This window comes from Paralichthys olivaceus, chromosome 21, assembly GCF_024713975.1.
Source record: "Paralichthys olivaceus isolate ysfri-2021 chromosome 21, ASM2471397v2, whole genome shotgun sequence".
NCBI classification, from domain to species: Eukaryota; Metazoa; Chordata; class Actinopteri; order Pleuronectiformes; family Paralichthyidae; genus Paralichthys; species Paralichthys olivaceus.
Window position 1 is genome coordinate 9,266,844 of NC_091113.1, and position 13,994 is coordinate 9,280,837.

At 41.8% G+C, this 13,994-nt stretch overlaps 1 protein-coding gene across 1 annotated transcript; it reads left to right on the forward strand.

The window, feature by feature from the left end:
• Positions 1 to 5,970: 5,970 nt before the first annotated feature.
• On the forward strand, positions 5,971 to 13,571 carry LOC109642123 (cerebellar degeneration-related protein 2-like). The gene is made up of 6 exons (XM_020106794.2): positions 5,971 to 6,222; positions 6,929 to 7,041; positions 8,379 to 8,527; positions 8,613 to 8,780; positions 10,795 to 11,014; positions 11,489 to 13,571. Exons 1-6 carry the CDS (start codon positions 6,141 to 6,143, stop codon positions 12,098 to 12,100), a joined length of 1,344 nt encoding a protein of 447 aa, XP_019962353.1. The 5' UTR covers positions 5,971 to 6,140; the 3' UTR covers positions 12,101 to 13,571.
• The last annotated feature ends 423 nt before the right edge of the window (positions 13,572 to 13,994 follow it).

Here is a 13,994-nt window from a genome sequence, read left to right on the forward strand (position 1 = left end):
CTTGACTAAAATGTGAAATGTAATCAAATCTTTAAATCTTAAATCACAAAGGTCAGACTTGCGACTTGCAAAATCCAGTGTTTCAACAAACTGAGCTACGAGAGGTTGTCCAAACTATACAGTGAACGTTTTTTTCCATATATTGCTGCAGCTCATGTTTGTTAAACTGATAAAACCTAATCAGCTTTGTGAGGAAACGTCCAAAACAGAATTTGGCTGAGAAATAAAATCAGCACAGCAAAGATTTTGGCTGACGATGACAAAGACTCTTCCAATAAATACAAATTTTGATTATAGTTGTTGACAAAGTTGCGTGCGTGTGTGAGGGTGTGTGTGTGTGTGTGTGTGTTTGTGTGTGTGTTTCGGATTTGAAGCTGATCCAGGAGGACGCATTTGAGCTCAGTTGAGACAAAACCAGAGGCAGCTGCCAGGACGTGTTGTCTCTACTCAGCAGTTGGACTGAACTTCTGGTGAGAAGTCGTCAGCTCAGCTTTTTCTTGTGCTCGAGCTTTACCAGATGTCCAGAAATGCAGTCACACTGAGGTGCAGTGCGGCTGCGTCACCCAGAAAACACACTTAAAATACATCAGATTGTGATAACAAGTATTTCCATTATTGATTAAAATAATAATAATCGCATACAACTTACAAGTTGATCTTCGAGTCAGTATTTCTAGTCTGTTTCATTGATGGTGATCAGTGTCACTTGTTTGATGCTCAGCTCATTCTCTGTTTTCATCCAATCACAACCTAATATGGTCGCCTTGAGCCAATCGCCACGAGCTGTCAACGTTTAAAATGTTCTCCCTCCTGTCATTAATTAATGAGTGACCCACCTCCACCTCAATTCTAGATGCTGGGTCCTCGTTCAATCCATCCAACCAAGCCCTTCATGAGACGCCCCAGCTTTGTGCTCCACTCGTCATCCAGCAGGGGAGGGAGACCGCAGGCATCCCAACATGCAACAGCTCACCAAGCAGAAGGCATCACAACACCCTGCTGACAGAGCAGGTGACCCACGGTAGGAAGCAGCATCAAACAACACCGATGTTTTCTCTGAGTACTCCCTTGAACAGTTGAATGTAAGTGAGAATGTTTGTTGCTGTTCGTCGGCTCTGTGATACACCGGCAACCAATGTCAGCAGGGATTGACTCCAGCTCCCCCTGCGACCTGCAAACAAGATAAACATTGGATGTATGACTGTTTGGATGTTTGGATGTTTGGATATATGAATGTTTGGATGTTTAAATGTTTGGATGTATGAATGTTTGGATGGATGGATGATGGATGATGGATGATGGATGATGGATGGATGTGCAGTCTCCAACTCTCAAACTTCCCCCACCCATGTATATAAAGCATCCACTGGCCATCCATCACCTCTCCTGTCTGCTGTCTCAGCAGTGTGTGTATATATCAGCCACATCTCTTCTCATCCACACACAACAAACAACATCTGAACAGTGACACCTCTCAGCGTCAGTCTGTCAGTTTCTCTTCAAAACCTGTAGAAGCCTTTCATCCTCTCAGACTCATTTTCTCATGGACCCCAATTAAAAGTGTTTTCCTTCCTCCTGTGTTTACGAGCAGGGACAAAACCATCGTTCGTGCTCAGTATATGTGCTCCGTTGAATAAAATTTTAGCACCACACTAGGAACGAGAGTGATTTTTCTATCCCTGTGCCTGTGTGATTCCCTGAAGCTGTTCAAGAGAGATTAGCTGAATTCATACTTTGCACAGTTCTGTTTTACCCACGAGCCCCGAGGGCTGAAGATTACTTGTGAAATTAAACTTTCTTTTTTTTTTTTTAAATCCTCATAGTTTATAAAGCCAGTCAAGTCTTTGATGTTGCTGTTCAGAGATAACAGTTTATTATTTTGAACCCAGATCCAATTTGTCTCATTTTCATCTTCATTATCTTCATCATCACCATCCTCATCCTCATCTTCATCCTCATCCTCATCTTCATCCTCATCCTCATCATCCTCATCCTCATCCTCATCCTCATCCTCATCTCCATTCTGATCCTGACCCTCATTTTCATCTTGATCATTGTACTCATCCTCGCTGCCATTATCATCCACATCCTCACCCTCAGTCTTATGATTATTCTCATCATCATCCTCGCCATGATCCTGATCCTCATCATGATCATCATGATCATCATCACCAACATCATCATCATCATCATCATCATCCTCTGTCTCGTTGTGTCTGCAGTTTTTTTTGTGGTTTCTATTTCCGTCCTAATTTCACATTTATTGCCTTCAGCATGTGTGTAAACAACATGGACAAACTGGTGCAATATAAAAGTAATATCTTCTCTATACACACACGGTATACAGCATGTGTGCTCGCTTCCCTCTGCCAGCGTCCCCCCCCCCCACACACACACACAAATGCAGGCCACATATGTGATACTGGATCAGAGTTGGCATCACGCTCATTTTTGCAAACGCCCGGTTGTCATGGCAACCCAGCATCAGCAGCACCAGCCACCTCTCAGTGCAAGTATATCTCCAATCCCTGTGTACGTGTCCAGAACAATAGGCACCGGAAAACAATAAACGAGTAAAATAAAAATATGGGAGAGGACGCTGGTCGGTCTGAAAGATTTGCAACAAATTAAAATCACTGCAGGCTCGCTGCTCTCTCTGCCTGTCATGGTGGATTTCTGCGGAAAGGGAAGAGCTTTGAAGATTAACTTAAAACAACCAATCACACATATGCACACACACACACACACACTTACAGCTACTTGGATTGTGTGTGCATTTGCGTTGAGTTTCTCCCCAGAAGCACTTCCTTAAATCCCATTACATCCCCCCTTCCCCATTTTCACCCCCCAATTATTAAGTGGATCCAGTCCCCACAGCACAGACAGTTGGTATGGAAACGGATCAGTAAAGCTTCAAATGTCTCTTTTAACGACTCATTACGGAGTTGCTGACGCCCATTAATGTCTCTGCCTCCACGCTATGGCAGCGAGAAACCCCATCACTAACCCAGATTGCTGCAGGGATGACTGGGAATGTGTGAATCGTGGTAATCATCCTGCTCGCCTGCACTCTCACTCGTAATATTTCAATTTCCCTCCTTCTTGTATCTGAGTTTCTTTCATTTGCAAACCAATCATTGTGCCTCATGAAGGTGCCTCCACTGCTACGGAGAAAACATGATTGGAAAGATTTGCAACACACCTTTAATCATCCTCTGACAGGGAGATAAAATAGCAGAGGGTGGGCTGGGGGACTCCATAGGGTCCCATTCTGTTGGTCTGGCATTTCACACGCTGTGAAGTCCTAAATGGGAAAAGCAATACAGCGTCAATAAAAGCAAAAATGCCACGGGTCTGAGCAGAGAGAGGAGAGAGTGTTGATTCTGCAGAAAAAAGATCACAGCTATTTTATCACTCTGAGAAGCCCAGTCCCCGCAGAGAGCTCTGTGCTTCCTGCTCTGCTCTTTCTCTCATCTCACTGACAGGATACAAAACAGAGATGCAGAAGAGAGGAGGATAGTGAAGAAAGGATGGAAGGAAAAAGAGGGAGCATAGAAAAGGGGGGAGAGCACGTGCGACAGGAAAGAAGTGGATCTAAGAGGCCTTGAAGGAAAAAGCTTGTGATGTTGAAGCACCTAATCTTCGGTCTGGCTGATTTATGTGGCCTGGAGGTTAAGTGATCTAGTTCGGTCCCGGCTGCTGACTCAGCTTCCCGGTTAGAGCGTCGCTTAATGATCTGGATTTTTTTATTAACAGAAAGTGACGAATGAAAGGAATTTAGTCATAAACCAAAGTATTGGAGATGACAAGTGAATGGACAGCCTGATCTTATCATGCATTTCGCTGCTAGTGTGGTTTAAAATGTGATTATGCCAAGTGGAGGCCAGAAGTTCACTCAGTAACAATATTAATAAGATTAATAAATCAATGAGGGATTCAAATTACATCCAAATCAGAGAAGACTACCACTCAGAACCATGGATTATACCCATTTTAAGAAAAAGGCAAACAGTACACATTTTTTTGAATTTGTCATACATTAGGCAATAATTCTATATTATCTTAAATCATATTATATTATTTACTTTACAAGTATATATTGTTTTATCTTTTACTTTGCCACATACAATTACATAAGCACCAAAAGAATTCTGGAGTTTGCATGAGTAGGGTTATGGTTGGGGTTAGCAAGTCCAGAGACTGAGAGAATCCTTGTATCCTTGATCATTTCTGATTTCCTGTGTTATGAATTCAATGTTTTGAAATGGGCCCAATGGTTTGGTTCAGGTGTCAATATACTTAAAAAGTCCACATATCTTGACCCTATGATGTATCTCTGAAGTTTTTCAACTCCACATAATTGACTGTTATGTTGCTGTTATGGACTAAACACACAGTCAAATGTGACACAGCAATCATAAATGCTTTAAGTGTTTAAAAATAACCAAGGATAAAACAGAGGTAGGTTTTGATTCATTTAAAAAAAGGAACAGGATGAAAGAAGACAGAGATGAAGATGTGGCCATCATCATCCTCAGGGATCGTCAGCTTGCAGAAGCATGGAGAATGTTTTCATCTGCCTACGTCTGATAATGAAACTAAAATCTGTCTGTGCTGCTGATCTCTCTGATTGTGTTCATTAATTTTCATGTATTCAAATGAATAATTTACTGTAAATCTTGTGTATGCTGAACATGTCTTTGTCTGGTTTAAATGGTGACTTCTGTAATGTGTCTTTTGTGCTGAATTTAGAGCAAAATGTGAGCTTACACTGCCACCTAGTGTACAGTTCATACATCAGCCAAGGCCAAACAATCCTACACATGGTTGTCTAGTTTTTAAAAGTATAAAAATATAAAATAAAAAATTGGTCTGATAACTTAAATTATCTCTTTGTCATAAAATATGGTTAAAAAAAGTGAAAAAAAAATCTTTGCTATAAATGTTCATCAAAATGTGTGATGAAATTCTGGGCCTACAGAAAAAATATAACCCTATTTTACAGCAGATATAAATCATACGTGCACCACAATTCTATAGATCTGTGTTCAATCTTAATCTGGATCACCAGAAATAACAAACAGCCTATCTTCAGCAGTCAGATGAATTTAATGTGGTAAATACATAGGAGGGTATAAAGTGCTGCAGTACAGTTGTTGTGTTTTGTCGCTGCAGCGCCCTCGTGTGGTCACTAGGACTATGCGGGCTGCGGTTTCCAAGGGAGGAGCAGGTGATGGTGAAACTTCACAGGGAGACAGGTTTGTACCGGAAACTACTTGGTGTACTTTTCAAATTAAAAACAGCAACCTGCACCTTTATTCTTGTACTATATATTGGGTAATTTGTAAAAAGAATATTTTTATGATTCATTTAAATTACGATGCCCAAAATATTTTTTAATTACTCGTAATCTAAATCATCTTAATTCAAGATAATGAATTACTGACAGTATTTACTGAAGCCGATGTTCTGTGTGTGCAGTGTCTCCTTGTGGTCGGTTTGTGTCTCTGCGTAGTTTGTTTGTGTCTCTGTGTAGTTTGTTTGTGTCTCTTTGTAGTTGTGCTTTTTGTTTGATTTCTCTGTGTGGTCAGTTTGTGTCTCTCGGTGGCTGTTGTGCCTCTCCTCGTGGACTTCGTGTCTCTAAATCTGTGGCCTAATTGGTCTCTCTTTTGTGATTGGTGTGTATTTGTGGTTGTTGTGTGTCTTTATGTGGTCAGTTTGTGTCTGTGTAGTCTGACCTCTTGACCTCTTTGTGTTTGTTGTGGTGGTTTTATTTCTCTGTGTGGTCAGTTATCTGTCTCCTCGTGTTCCTTTATCATTTTGTATTACACCTCAGGTCCAGATCCCTGTACCTGTGTTGAGTAACCCATCCTTGGCAACACATTTCCCCCAACACTGCTTTTATTTTGAAATGTAAAAGCCGGAAGCTCACCCTCATGGCAGTAAAGGTGGAGCAGCTATATACGGTGTATGGCTGTAATCAGTCAGTGTGTGTCTGTGTGCGTGTGTCTGTGGTGATGAACGAGCACCGGTGCCGGCTGCAGGCGGGCGCACACGGGACGCGGCCTGATGCTTTGAATCAAAGGCAATTATAATAATTCTGGTCGTTGCAGTGTGTGTGTGATGTTTTAGAGGAGACGATGCTGACTGACACGACTGTGGAGGAGGAATTTGAGATCAAGGAGGAGGAACCGTGGTACGACAAGCAGGACCTTGAACATGGTACAGTCTCCTTTCACTCTTTGTCTCTGAACCTTCAAGATAAAGAAGCTTATCGATACTTCATTTAACAGGCAAATAAGAACACACACATCCCAGCTGTTATACAGAGATGCATATTATGTATTTGACATATCCATCATATATTTAAATCCTGCAGGTGCACACAAGGTTACATTTGTAGGTTTCTTTGTGATTATCTGAAACTGTGATATTGATTATCTGCAAGAGTGAGTGATCTATTCGCTGGTTTAGTGGAGGTGAAGCAGCTTGACAGGCTGCTGAGAAAAAGCAGAAGTCAGCAGGACACTCATGCGGCAAAGAAGAAATACCAAATGATTTGACTCCATTTATCCCCTTTGTCTTCATTTCTTACATTAACACCAAAGCTTCTTTGATTTTCTGAAAAATATCCCCCTCGAATGTTTCATATTTTCATCCCAATTGTGCTATTTTCCTATTTACTCCAGATTCGGCTGGATAGGCCTGTCACATGTGGAAAGAATGAGAATCATTCATAGAAATAACCTTAAGAAATGACCCATGTGCACACACTGTCAGTTTGTAAAGGTGGATGAACCCTGTGGCACAAATTTGAAAAAGTGGGTTAGTGGTTGACCAGCAACTACAAACCATCTCAAATCTGCCAGTGCAGCAACATCCTGGCTGCAGACTGACTTATAACCCATGAGCACTCTCTCTCCTGCAGACCTGCAGCTGGCGGCCGAGCTCGGGAAGACCCTCCTGGAGAGGAACAGGGAGCTGGAGCAGGGGCTGCAGCAGATGTACTCCACCAACCAGGAGCAGCTGCAGGAGATCGAGGTACAGAAAGAGCTCTCTGATGTCTCTCCCTCTCACAATCTCTCACCTGACACTTGTTCTATCTTGTATCTTTGTACCTGGAATCCAGAGTTGCTCCAGAACAGAGCCTCAGGGAAGCCGCTTCCTTTAAGAGGCACCGATTTCACCATCAGAGGTTTATATTTTTAGAACTGCTTCAGTTTAGTTTCAACACTTTATTGAACAATAAAGTACAAGTTGTACCGCAGGAGAACACGGGATCAGGAGATTTTCTAATTACTAATGTTGGTGGAGCTGTTTGTATTTACTGATCCTAATAAGATGCTGGAACTTGTTGTCAGTCATAACACATTGGAAAACACATCTCTTTGCAGTAAAGATATAAATAAAACCTTATTCACTGAGTTCAAATAGTTGAAATAGGAAAAAAATATATCTGTAGTCATAGTATTTTGCAGTATTCATCTCTCTCTTCTCATAATCAGATTAAGAAATGTATGTGATCATTCCATCATTCATCGGATTTTATCTCAAACTAAAACAACATAAACTGAACATTAACTTTCAGTCTCACAAAAACGCAGGATATTTTTTTAATGCCTAGTTTAGATTTTCTTGAGTAAGGTGTCTGTCAGTAAATCCCTTCTCTACATGTCACTGCTGGCACACGAGATTAATCTGTTTAAGACCTGATGAATGAATGAAACCTGACCTCTTTGACGTCCTGTACATTCACGTTATTCATTGACTTCTGGCTGTTTGTTTACGTCCGCTGTATTTGTGCAGTGTGAGGTTGAGCTGTTGGGGCTGATCTGTTGTCAGCGTGAAGTTGGTGTTGAGTGTGTTTGTCGGTTTTCAGCAGGTTGTGAGACGAAAGCTTCAAGGTGTTCTGGCTGCAGCAGCTGATAAGCTAACCTGATATCCTTGATAAAGAAACTGATGAAGCTTTTAGACACTTTTAGGTTTGAACTTAAATTACAAATTTTTTTCTAGGAAACTTTTACCAAGTGGTACCTCACCCGCAGTCGTAAATGTCATTTATTTACTTTAGATACAATTTTACCTCATTGATATGTATTATTTCTTGAGAAACTCGAAAACGCGGTATCTCACAATGTCTCTCTCTCTCAAAAAAGAAATCCTGGATCTGCCCCCTCAATAAAATCTGCTCCAAATGTTCACGTGTTCTTAGCCCTGCCTTTCCACTAAGTCTCAATACAATCATTTCAGCAGTTTTAGTATAAACCCTCCTTTTAAGAGGTAATAATTATGAAGACTGGATGTTTCATTATAGACATCTCAGCAAATGATGTTCAATAAACCGTCCTCTCTCACACCTCCACCTCTGTCTCCTGCAGTACCTAACGAAGCAGGTGGACCTCCTCAGGCAGGTCAATGATCAGCACGCCAAAGTGTACGAGCAGCTGGACGTGTCGGCCAGAGAGCTGGAGCAGAGCAACCACAAACTGGTGGTGGACAGCAGGACGGGGCAACAGAGGATCCTGGGGTAAGACAGGAGATGTGAAAATGGACAGATGTGCAAAGCGTCGTCTTTTAGATAAACTAACAGAGTTGGGGGTTCCTCTGTGCAGGCTGACAGAAACCGTTGAGCTGCTGCAGACGCAGGTGGAGGAGCTGCAGCATCAGGTGGAAGAGCTAAAGTTGAGTCCTCAGCCTCAGAAGCCTCCGCACAGGGAGGGGTGGTCAACTCGCAGCAGTCAGAGTGTGTCCTGTCTGAAAGAGCTGCAGAGCACACTCAGGTGAGGAACACACACACACACACACATACACACACACACACACACACACACACAGATGTATGTTGAAGTACTCATGTTTGGTATTAATTAGTTTATTTACATGAATACAGTATATTCATATCACAAAACTCCTCGGCTGTTTAATTGATTTGTTAATTACATTATACATTGACACACACTGTTGGCAACCTGGTCAGCAGAACTGGTAACATTTAACACATCCTAATGATTGCTGGAAATGATTCCTTATCCTGGTTAAAAAAAAATCTGAGCTGCGTTGATCCTAAAGCTCTTTGTCAGCATCAAGAAGGGAAGCAGTAAATCCTCCTTTAGCTGCAGCTCCTCTATGTGTGCCAATCCTGCTCACTGACCATTGGCCCACGTCTGCCTCAATGTTTTCATGCTGTGGTCACTTCATCTTATCATAGCCAGAGTTTAGTGCGTGTGTGGTTGTGTAATCCTGTGTGGGCCGGTCCATCGCTCCAGGTGGATGAAATCTCAATGATGGTAGAGAAAGTCAGAGTGCAAGTTGGAGGGAAAGAGGTCAAAGTCTGAGCTGGGGCGGTGTGAACATGTCTCAGTATCTCCTGGAGGCTGGAACTGAGTCGTCAGCTGATTTCTAATCACTTTGTTTCTTCTGATAAGTTCCATTAATTCACCCCATGTGCTTTATTTTGCTGGGTTTGACCCAACAGTCTCCTTACATTCAATCAATCTGCACCACATTGCACACAATCAAAAATTCCCAAAATGTGCCTGTTTTTTTTCCTGATAACATAAATGTCACAAAATGCCATATCTTGTAATGTTACAGAAAGTAAAAAAAAAACAAAAAACCTTATCCCCTCCTGATTCAGATCCTCAACAAAATTTAACGGGTTCTTCTTTAATCAATACCACATCTTCCACCAAGTTTCATGGAAATCTGTCCTGTAGTTTTTGCATAATCTTGCTAACTTACAAATGCCAGTAAAAACATAATTTCCTCGGCAGGATATATAAATACTGTATACACAACATGCATGTAAAAATATACACAAACACATAAAGGGATATTTAGAGGTTGAAATACAAATTGATTTTAAATCCTTGACATTGTTTGGTTGTAATTTGCCAAATATTGATAAATTGATTTGCATATATTTGTTAACCTGTCACATGTGCAGCTACGTTTCCTTTAAGACTGAACCTGGATTGTGACCTTTGGTACATGTTGCCGTCATCTCTCTCCTCAGTGCATTTCCTCTCACCTTTCACTTTGTTTTTGGCTCATAAAAAAAAAAAAAAAGTTTGATAAAACGCTCTGAACAAACCATAAAAGAGAAGATCAATTATGAGCCTGTGTGGTCAAGTTAATGTTAATAAAAGTCCTAATTAAAGTAGCCAGACTAAAGGAGATAAGAACAGAAGCATCTTTCCTTCACATTTAGAGAGTTCATCACATCAATCAATCAGTCAAACTTTATTTATATCGCACCTTTCAAACTAATCAATTGCAGTTCAATGTGCTTTATTAGCGATTGCTGAAATGTTAAAAAAGGATTCATAAATCCCAATGCACTCATATAATAAATGATAAAATGATAAAATCTTAAAAACAAGACAGAAAAAACAAGAAAAATAATTCTAAAATACCACCAAAAATGGAGTACATTTAAAAAAAGAAAATGATATCATAATAAATAAAACCAGTTTGAATTCTAATAAGCCTATTTGTTGTGTTATTTGGTTTTCGGTAGCCTTATGAAAGTGTGCATGAGTCTCTGTAAAACCAGCCCCTGTTGTGTTTGCATGGATTAAACAAACAAGATGGCGAGGTGAAGATGGGTGGATGTTGTAGCATTGGACAGAACCTGTTTCTCCCTGTTTGTAAGATCAACTACACGTCTGAGTGGCATCAATTCTTTTTATCTGACTCTCAACGAGAAAATCCAATCAGAAATCGGGATCTGCAAGAAAAGTACGAGTGTGCATTGCAGATACGTGGTTTATAGCATCATGTGTGTCTGTGCAGGTACGACTGTGACCCCGATGAACCCTCAGACGACCTCGAGTCCTCCGACGTGTCGTGGCACGAGGAGGAGCAGGCGTCACTGCGTCAGTCCCTCCGCGCACTCCAGACGCAGTTCGCCTGTGAGCGGGCTCGCAGGGAGGAGGCGGTGCGAGAGGCCGAGCTGCTCGCTGGCGAGAACGCGACGCTGGAGCAACAGCTGACCAGGATGGAGGGATGTCAGGTGTGTGTGACAGATTTCAGCTGTGTGTTTGTTTGCAGGACATTTCTGAACAGACACAGTTACTAAGAAATACACATTAAAGGGATAGTTCACCCAAAAATGAAAATTCACTCATCATCTCATCACGATGACGATGGAGGGGTGTGTGAAGTGTTTGAGTCCACAAAACCCTTTTGGAGTTTCAGGGGTAAACAGCGTTGTAGCCAAATGATTCAATTACAATTGAAGTAAATGGTGACCACTGCTTCACCAGTAAAACAATTACAAAAAATATGAATGTCGGGGGCTGGATGACACCACAGGAGCAGTATAGACGCATGTTATCTTTTTATTCTGTTGTTTTTTTACGTTTGAAGAAGTGGTCACCAGTTACTTCAATCGATGTGGATTTGGCTAACATTGTCACATCCTGAAGTTCAGTCTGTGTGTCGCTCTGACGTCATCTCTTCTCTCTCATTTGTCTCTCCTCCTCAGGCCCGAGTCCACGAGCTGGAGCGTGAGGCCGAAGAGCTCCGTCAACTCTGGAAATCACACTCCTCCACTAGAGCCTCCAGGCCGGACTCCGTCATCCACAACCTGCTGCCGGAATCGCTGCTCCTCCACCCAGAAGAGGAGGAGAACGAGGGTGATGCAGCTGCAGCTAGGAGCCCCTGGGTGCTAAAGCGCTGGGGCCAGGAGAAGCCTATAAGGGCCACGCAGGTGCCCGACTGCCCCGACAGGATCTACGACCACGAATGCTCCTGTGTGCGCCGAGCCGAGGTGGTGAAGTACCGCGGCATCTCGCTGCTCAACGAGGTGGACGCCCAGTACAGTGCCTTGCAGGTGAAGTACGACGAGCTGCTGCAGCGCTGCCACCCGGGGCCACAGGAGCTCGAACAGGACGGTCAGAGCCATAAATCGGTCCAGACGCCGTCCCTCACTTGTCCTGCTCTCACAGACATGAAGGACTTTGAAGAGGACTTTCACCAGCCTGAGTACAAGGAACTTTTCCGGGAAATTTTCTCCCGCATTCGTAAAACCAAAGAGGACCTGATGGAAAACAGGGGGAGAACCTCGGCCGGTGACGCGCTGCCTCTTTTGCATTAGCTGCTTCCAGAGAAAAGAGACATAAAGACCTGCTGCGAGATGAATGATCGTCTTCCAGTTACTGAGCGATTTACACCTAAGACTTTACCAACAGCACATGCAGCTAAGTCAACACTTTGCCCAGAAATGTCCAGCAAAGACAGAAGAGTGATGCAGAAACAGGACGACCAAACACCACCAGCTCGTTTCTCAGATGTGGCTCATTTTGCACAGAAACACCAGTGCCTAACGCTGCCGTCTCCACCGTGCGATCACTCTACCTCACTTTGCATAGACCCGTTCTTAAACCTGAGGAAACCGTTTCTGGGGAATAATCTGTCATCTCTTCATACACTGTCTGTAATGCTGTGTTTTACAGGTCCTGTAGTTTCCTTTATAAATGAATGTAAATTTACAGAAAGGTTCCTGGAAAAGACCTAAAGAAGAAGTTTGGTAAGAATTACAGAGAAATTGGAGAATCCAGTTAAGATATTTCAATTAATTGCTGGTGTGAGGTAGAAAGTTTATTATTCAGTGGAAAACATTCAAAAAAACGTTCTCTACACTACGTCTTGGATTAAATTTAATAAACGATTAAAGTAGTTTCCATGCAGCAAACAGTTATTTTCATAACAGATTAATCTATTCATTGTTTGTTTTTTTTATTAATCAATCACTTTGGTCACAGAATATTCAGGAAGTACCAAAAAGATTGATTCTTGCTTTAGTATTCAATTTACAATGACACAAATCAAGAAGAAGAAAAAAACAAGTCTTCACATTTCAGTCAATGGAGCCAGATACTTTTTTTTTGGCATTCCTTGGAAGAATTTAATTAAAAAATGACATTAAACAGATAAAGAAATTACATGATCAACAAATCGTTTTAGCTCCACAAAAGTGAACTAAACCCTCAGAAAAATGTTCCCTGTAACTTCGTACCTTTTTTCTAGGGAACATTTGGGAAGTCGCAGATCTGTAAAACAAATTGCTCCACTTGAATCTGTTTTGATGAGGGTCTTGGAATAAACTAGTGTTTTGTAATTGCAACATGTATTGCTCTGAAACTTGATTATTGTATGTTAGGTTAGATGATGTGAGTGGATGTTATATTAAAGGGACGTTCTGTGGTTCAAAATGAAATAACTTGATAATGTAGCGGCCTCCTGATGTATTCGCCTCAGGACGCCGGTGTATGATTAGAAGCTTTTTTTCCCAGCAGCACCTCTGTTGCATTCGCAGTCTGGGCACATGTATGTAAACATCCTGTTAAGTCCCATTGAAATGCACTTTAGAATTGCACAGGCTCTTCTGACACTTTATATCTCATGTGTAGTTAATGCAAAGCGTGATGTGCTACTGTTCCAATCATATTCTAGACCCGAGTAACCTGCATAATGTTTGAGTGTCTGTACAATGTGCTTTTTACCTGTTTCATGACTGGACCTCACAGTTACTGTTATTGCTCTGAGCCATAAAACATGAAGCAAGATGCGATGGCAGCCGTGTGTCTTTTTTCTGTCATTCATTACTAAATATGATCTAATCAAGGGGTGGATCATGGGGTGTGGCCAGGGAGGCAGTGCTGAAATCTGATTGGCCTCTGATGTGCCCGTCTGTAGACCTTTATAAAGTCACTTACCAACAATGCTAACAATAAATATGATTTTTTTTTTAGGTTTTTTGAAGTACAATTGGCCCCTTTATAGATTCAGGAAAAAGCTAAGATTTGCCTGATTCAAAATCTGACCACAAATTCAGCTCTGTAAGTTTAAGAAAGTTTTTGCCAACTTTGAAGAAATTCCCCCCTGCTGTTCTTGAGATGTTGCACCCACAAGACCAAAATTGTGTTTTCTGATGTCACAGTGACCTTTAACCACCTAAATCAAATCTGTTCATCCTTGGGTCCAACTCT

Excerpts from the sequence above, each read along its gene's own strand:
- LOC109642123 (XM_020106794.2), top strand. The coding sequence starts at position 6,141 with ATGCTGACTGACACGACTGTGGAGGAGGAATTTGAGATCAAGGAGGAG. Across the intron at positions 7,042-8,378 it reads AGCAGCTGCAGGAGATCGAG|TACCTAACGAAGCAGGTGGA; the intron begins GTACAGAAAGAG and ends TGTCTCCTGCAG. Across the intron at positions 8,528-8,612 it reads GGGCAACAGAGGATCCTGGG|GCTGACAGAAACCGTTGAGC; the intron begins GTAAGACAGGAG and ends TCCTCTGTGCAG.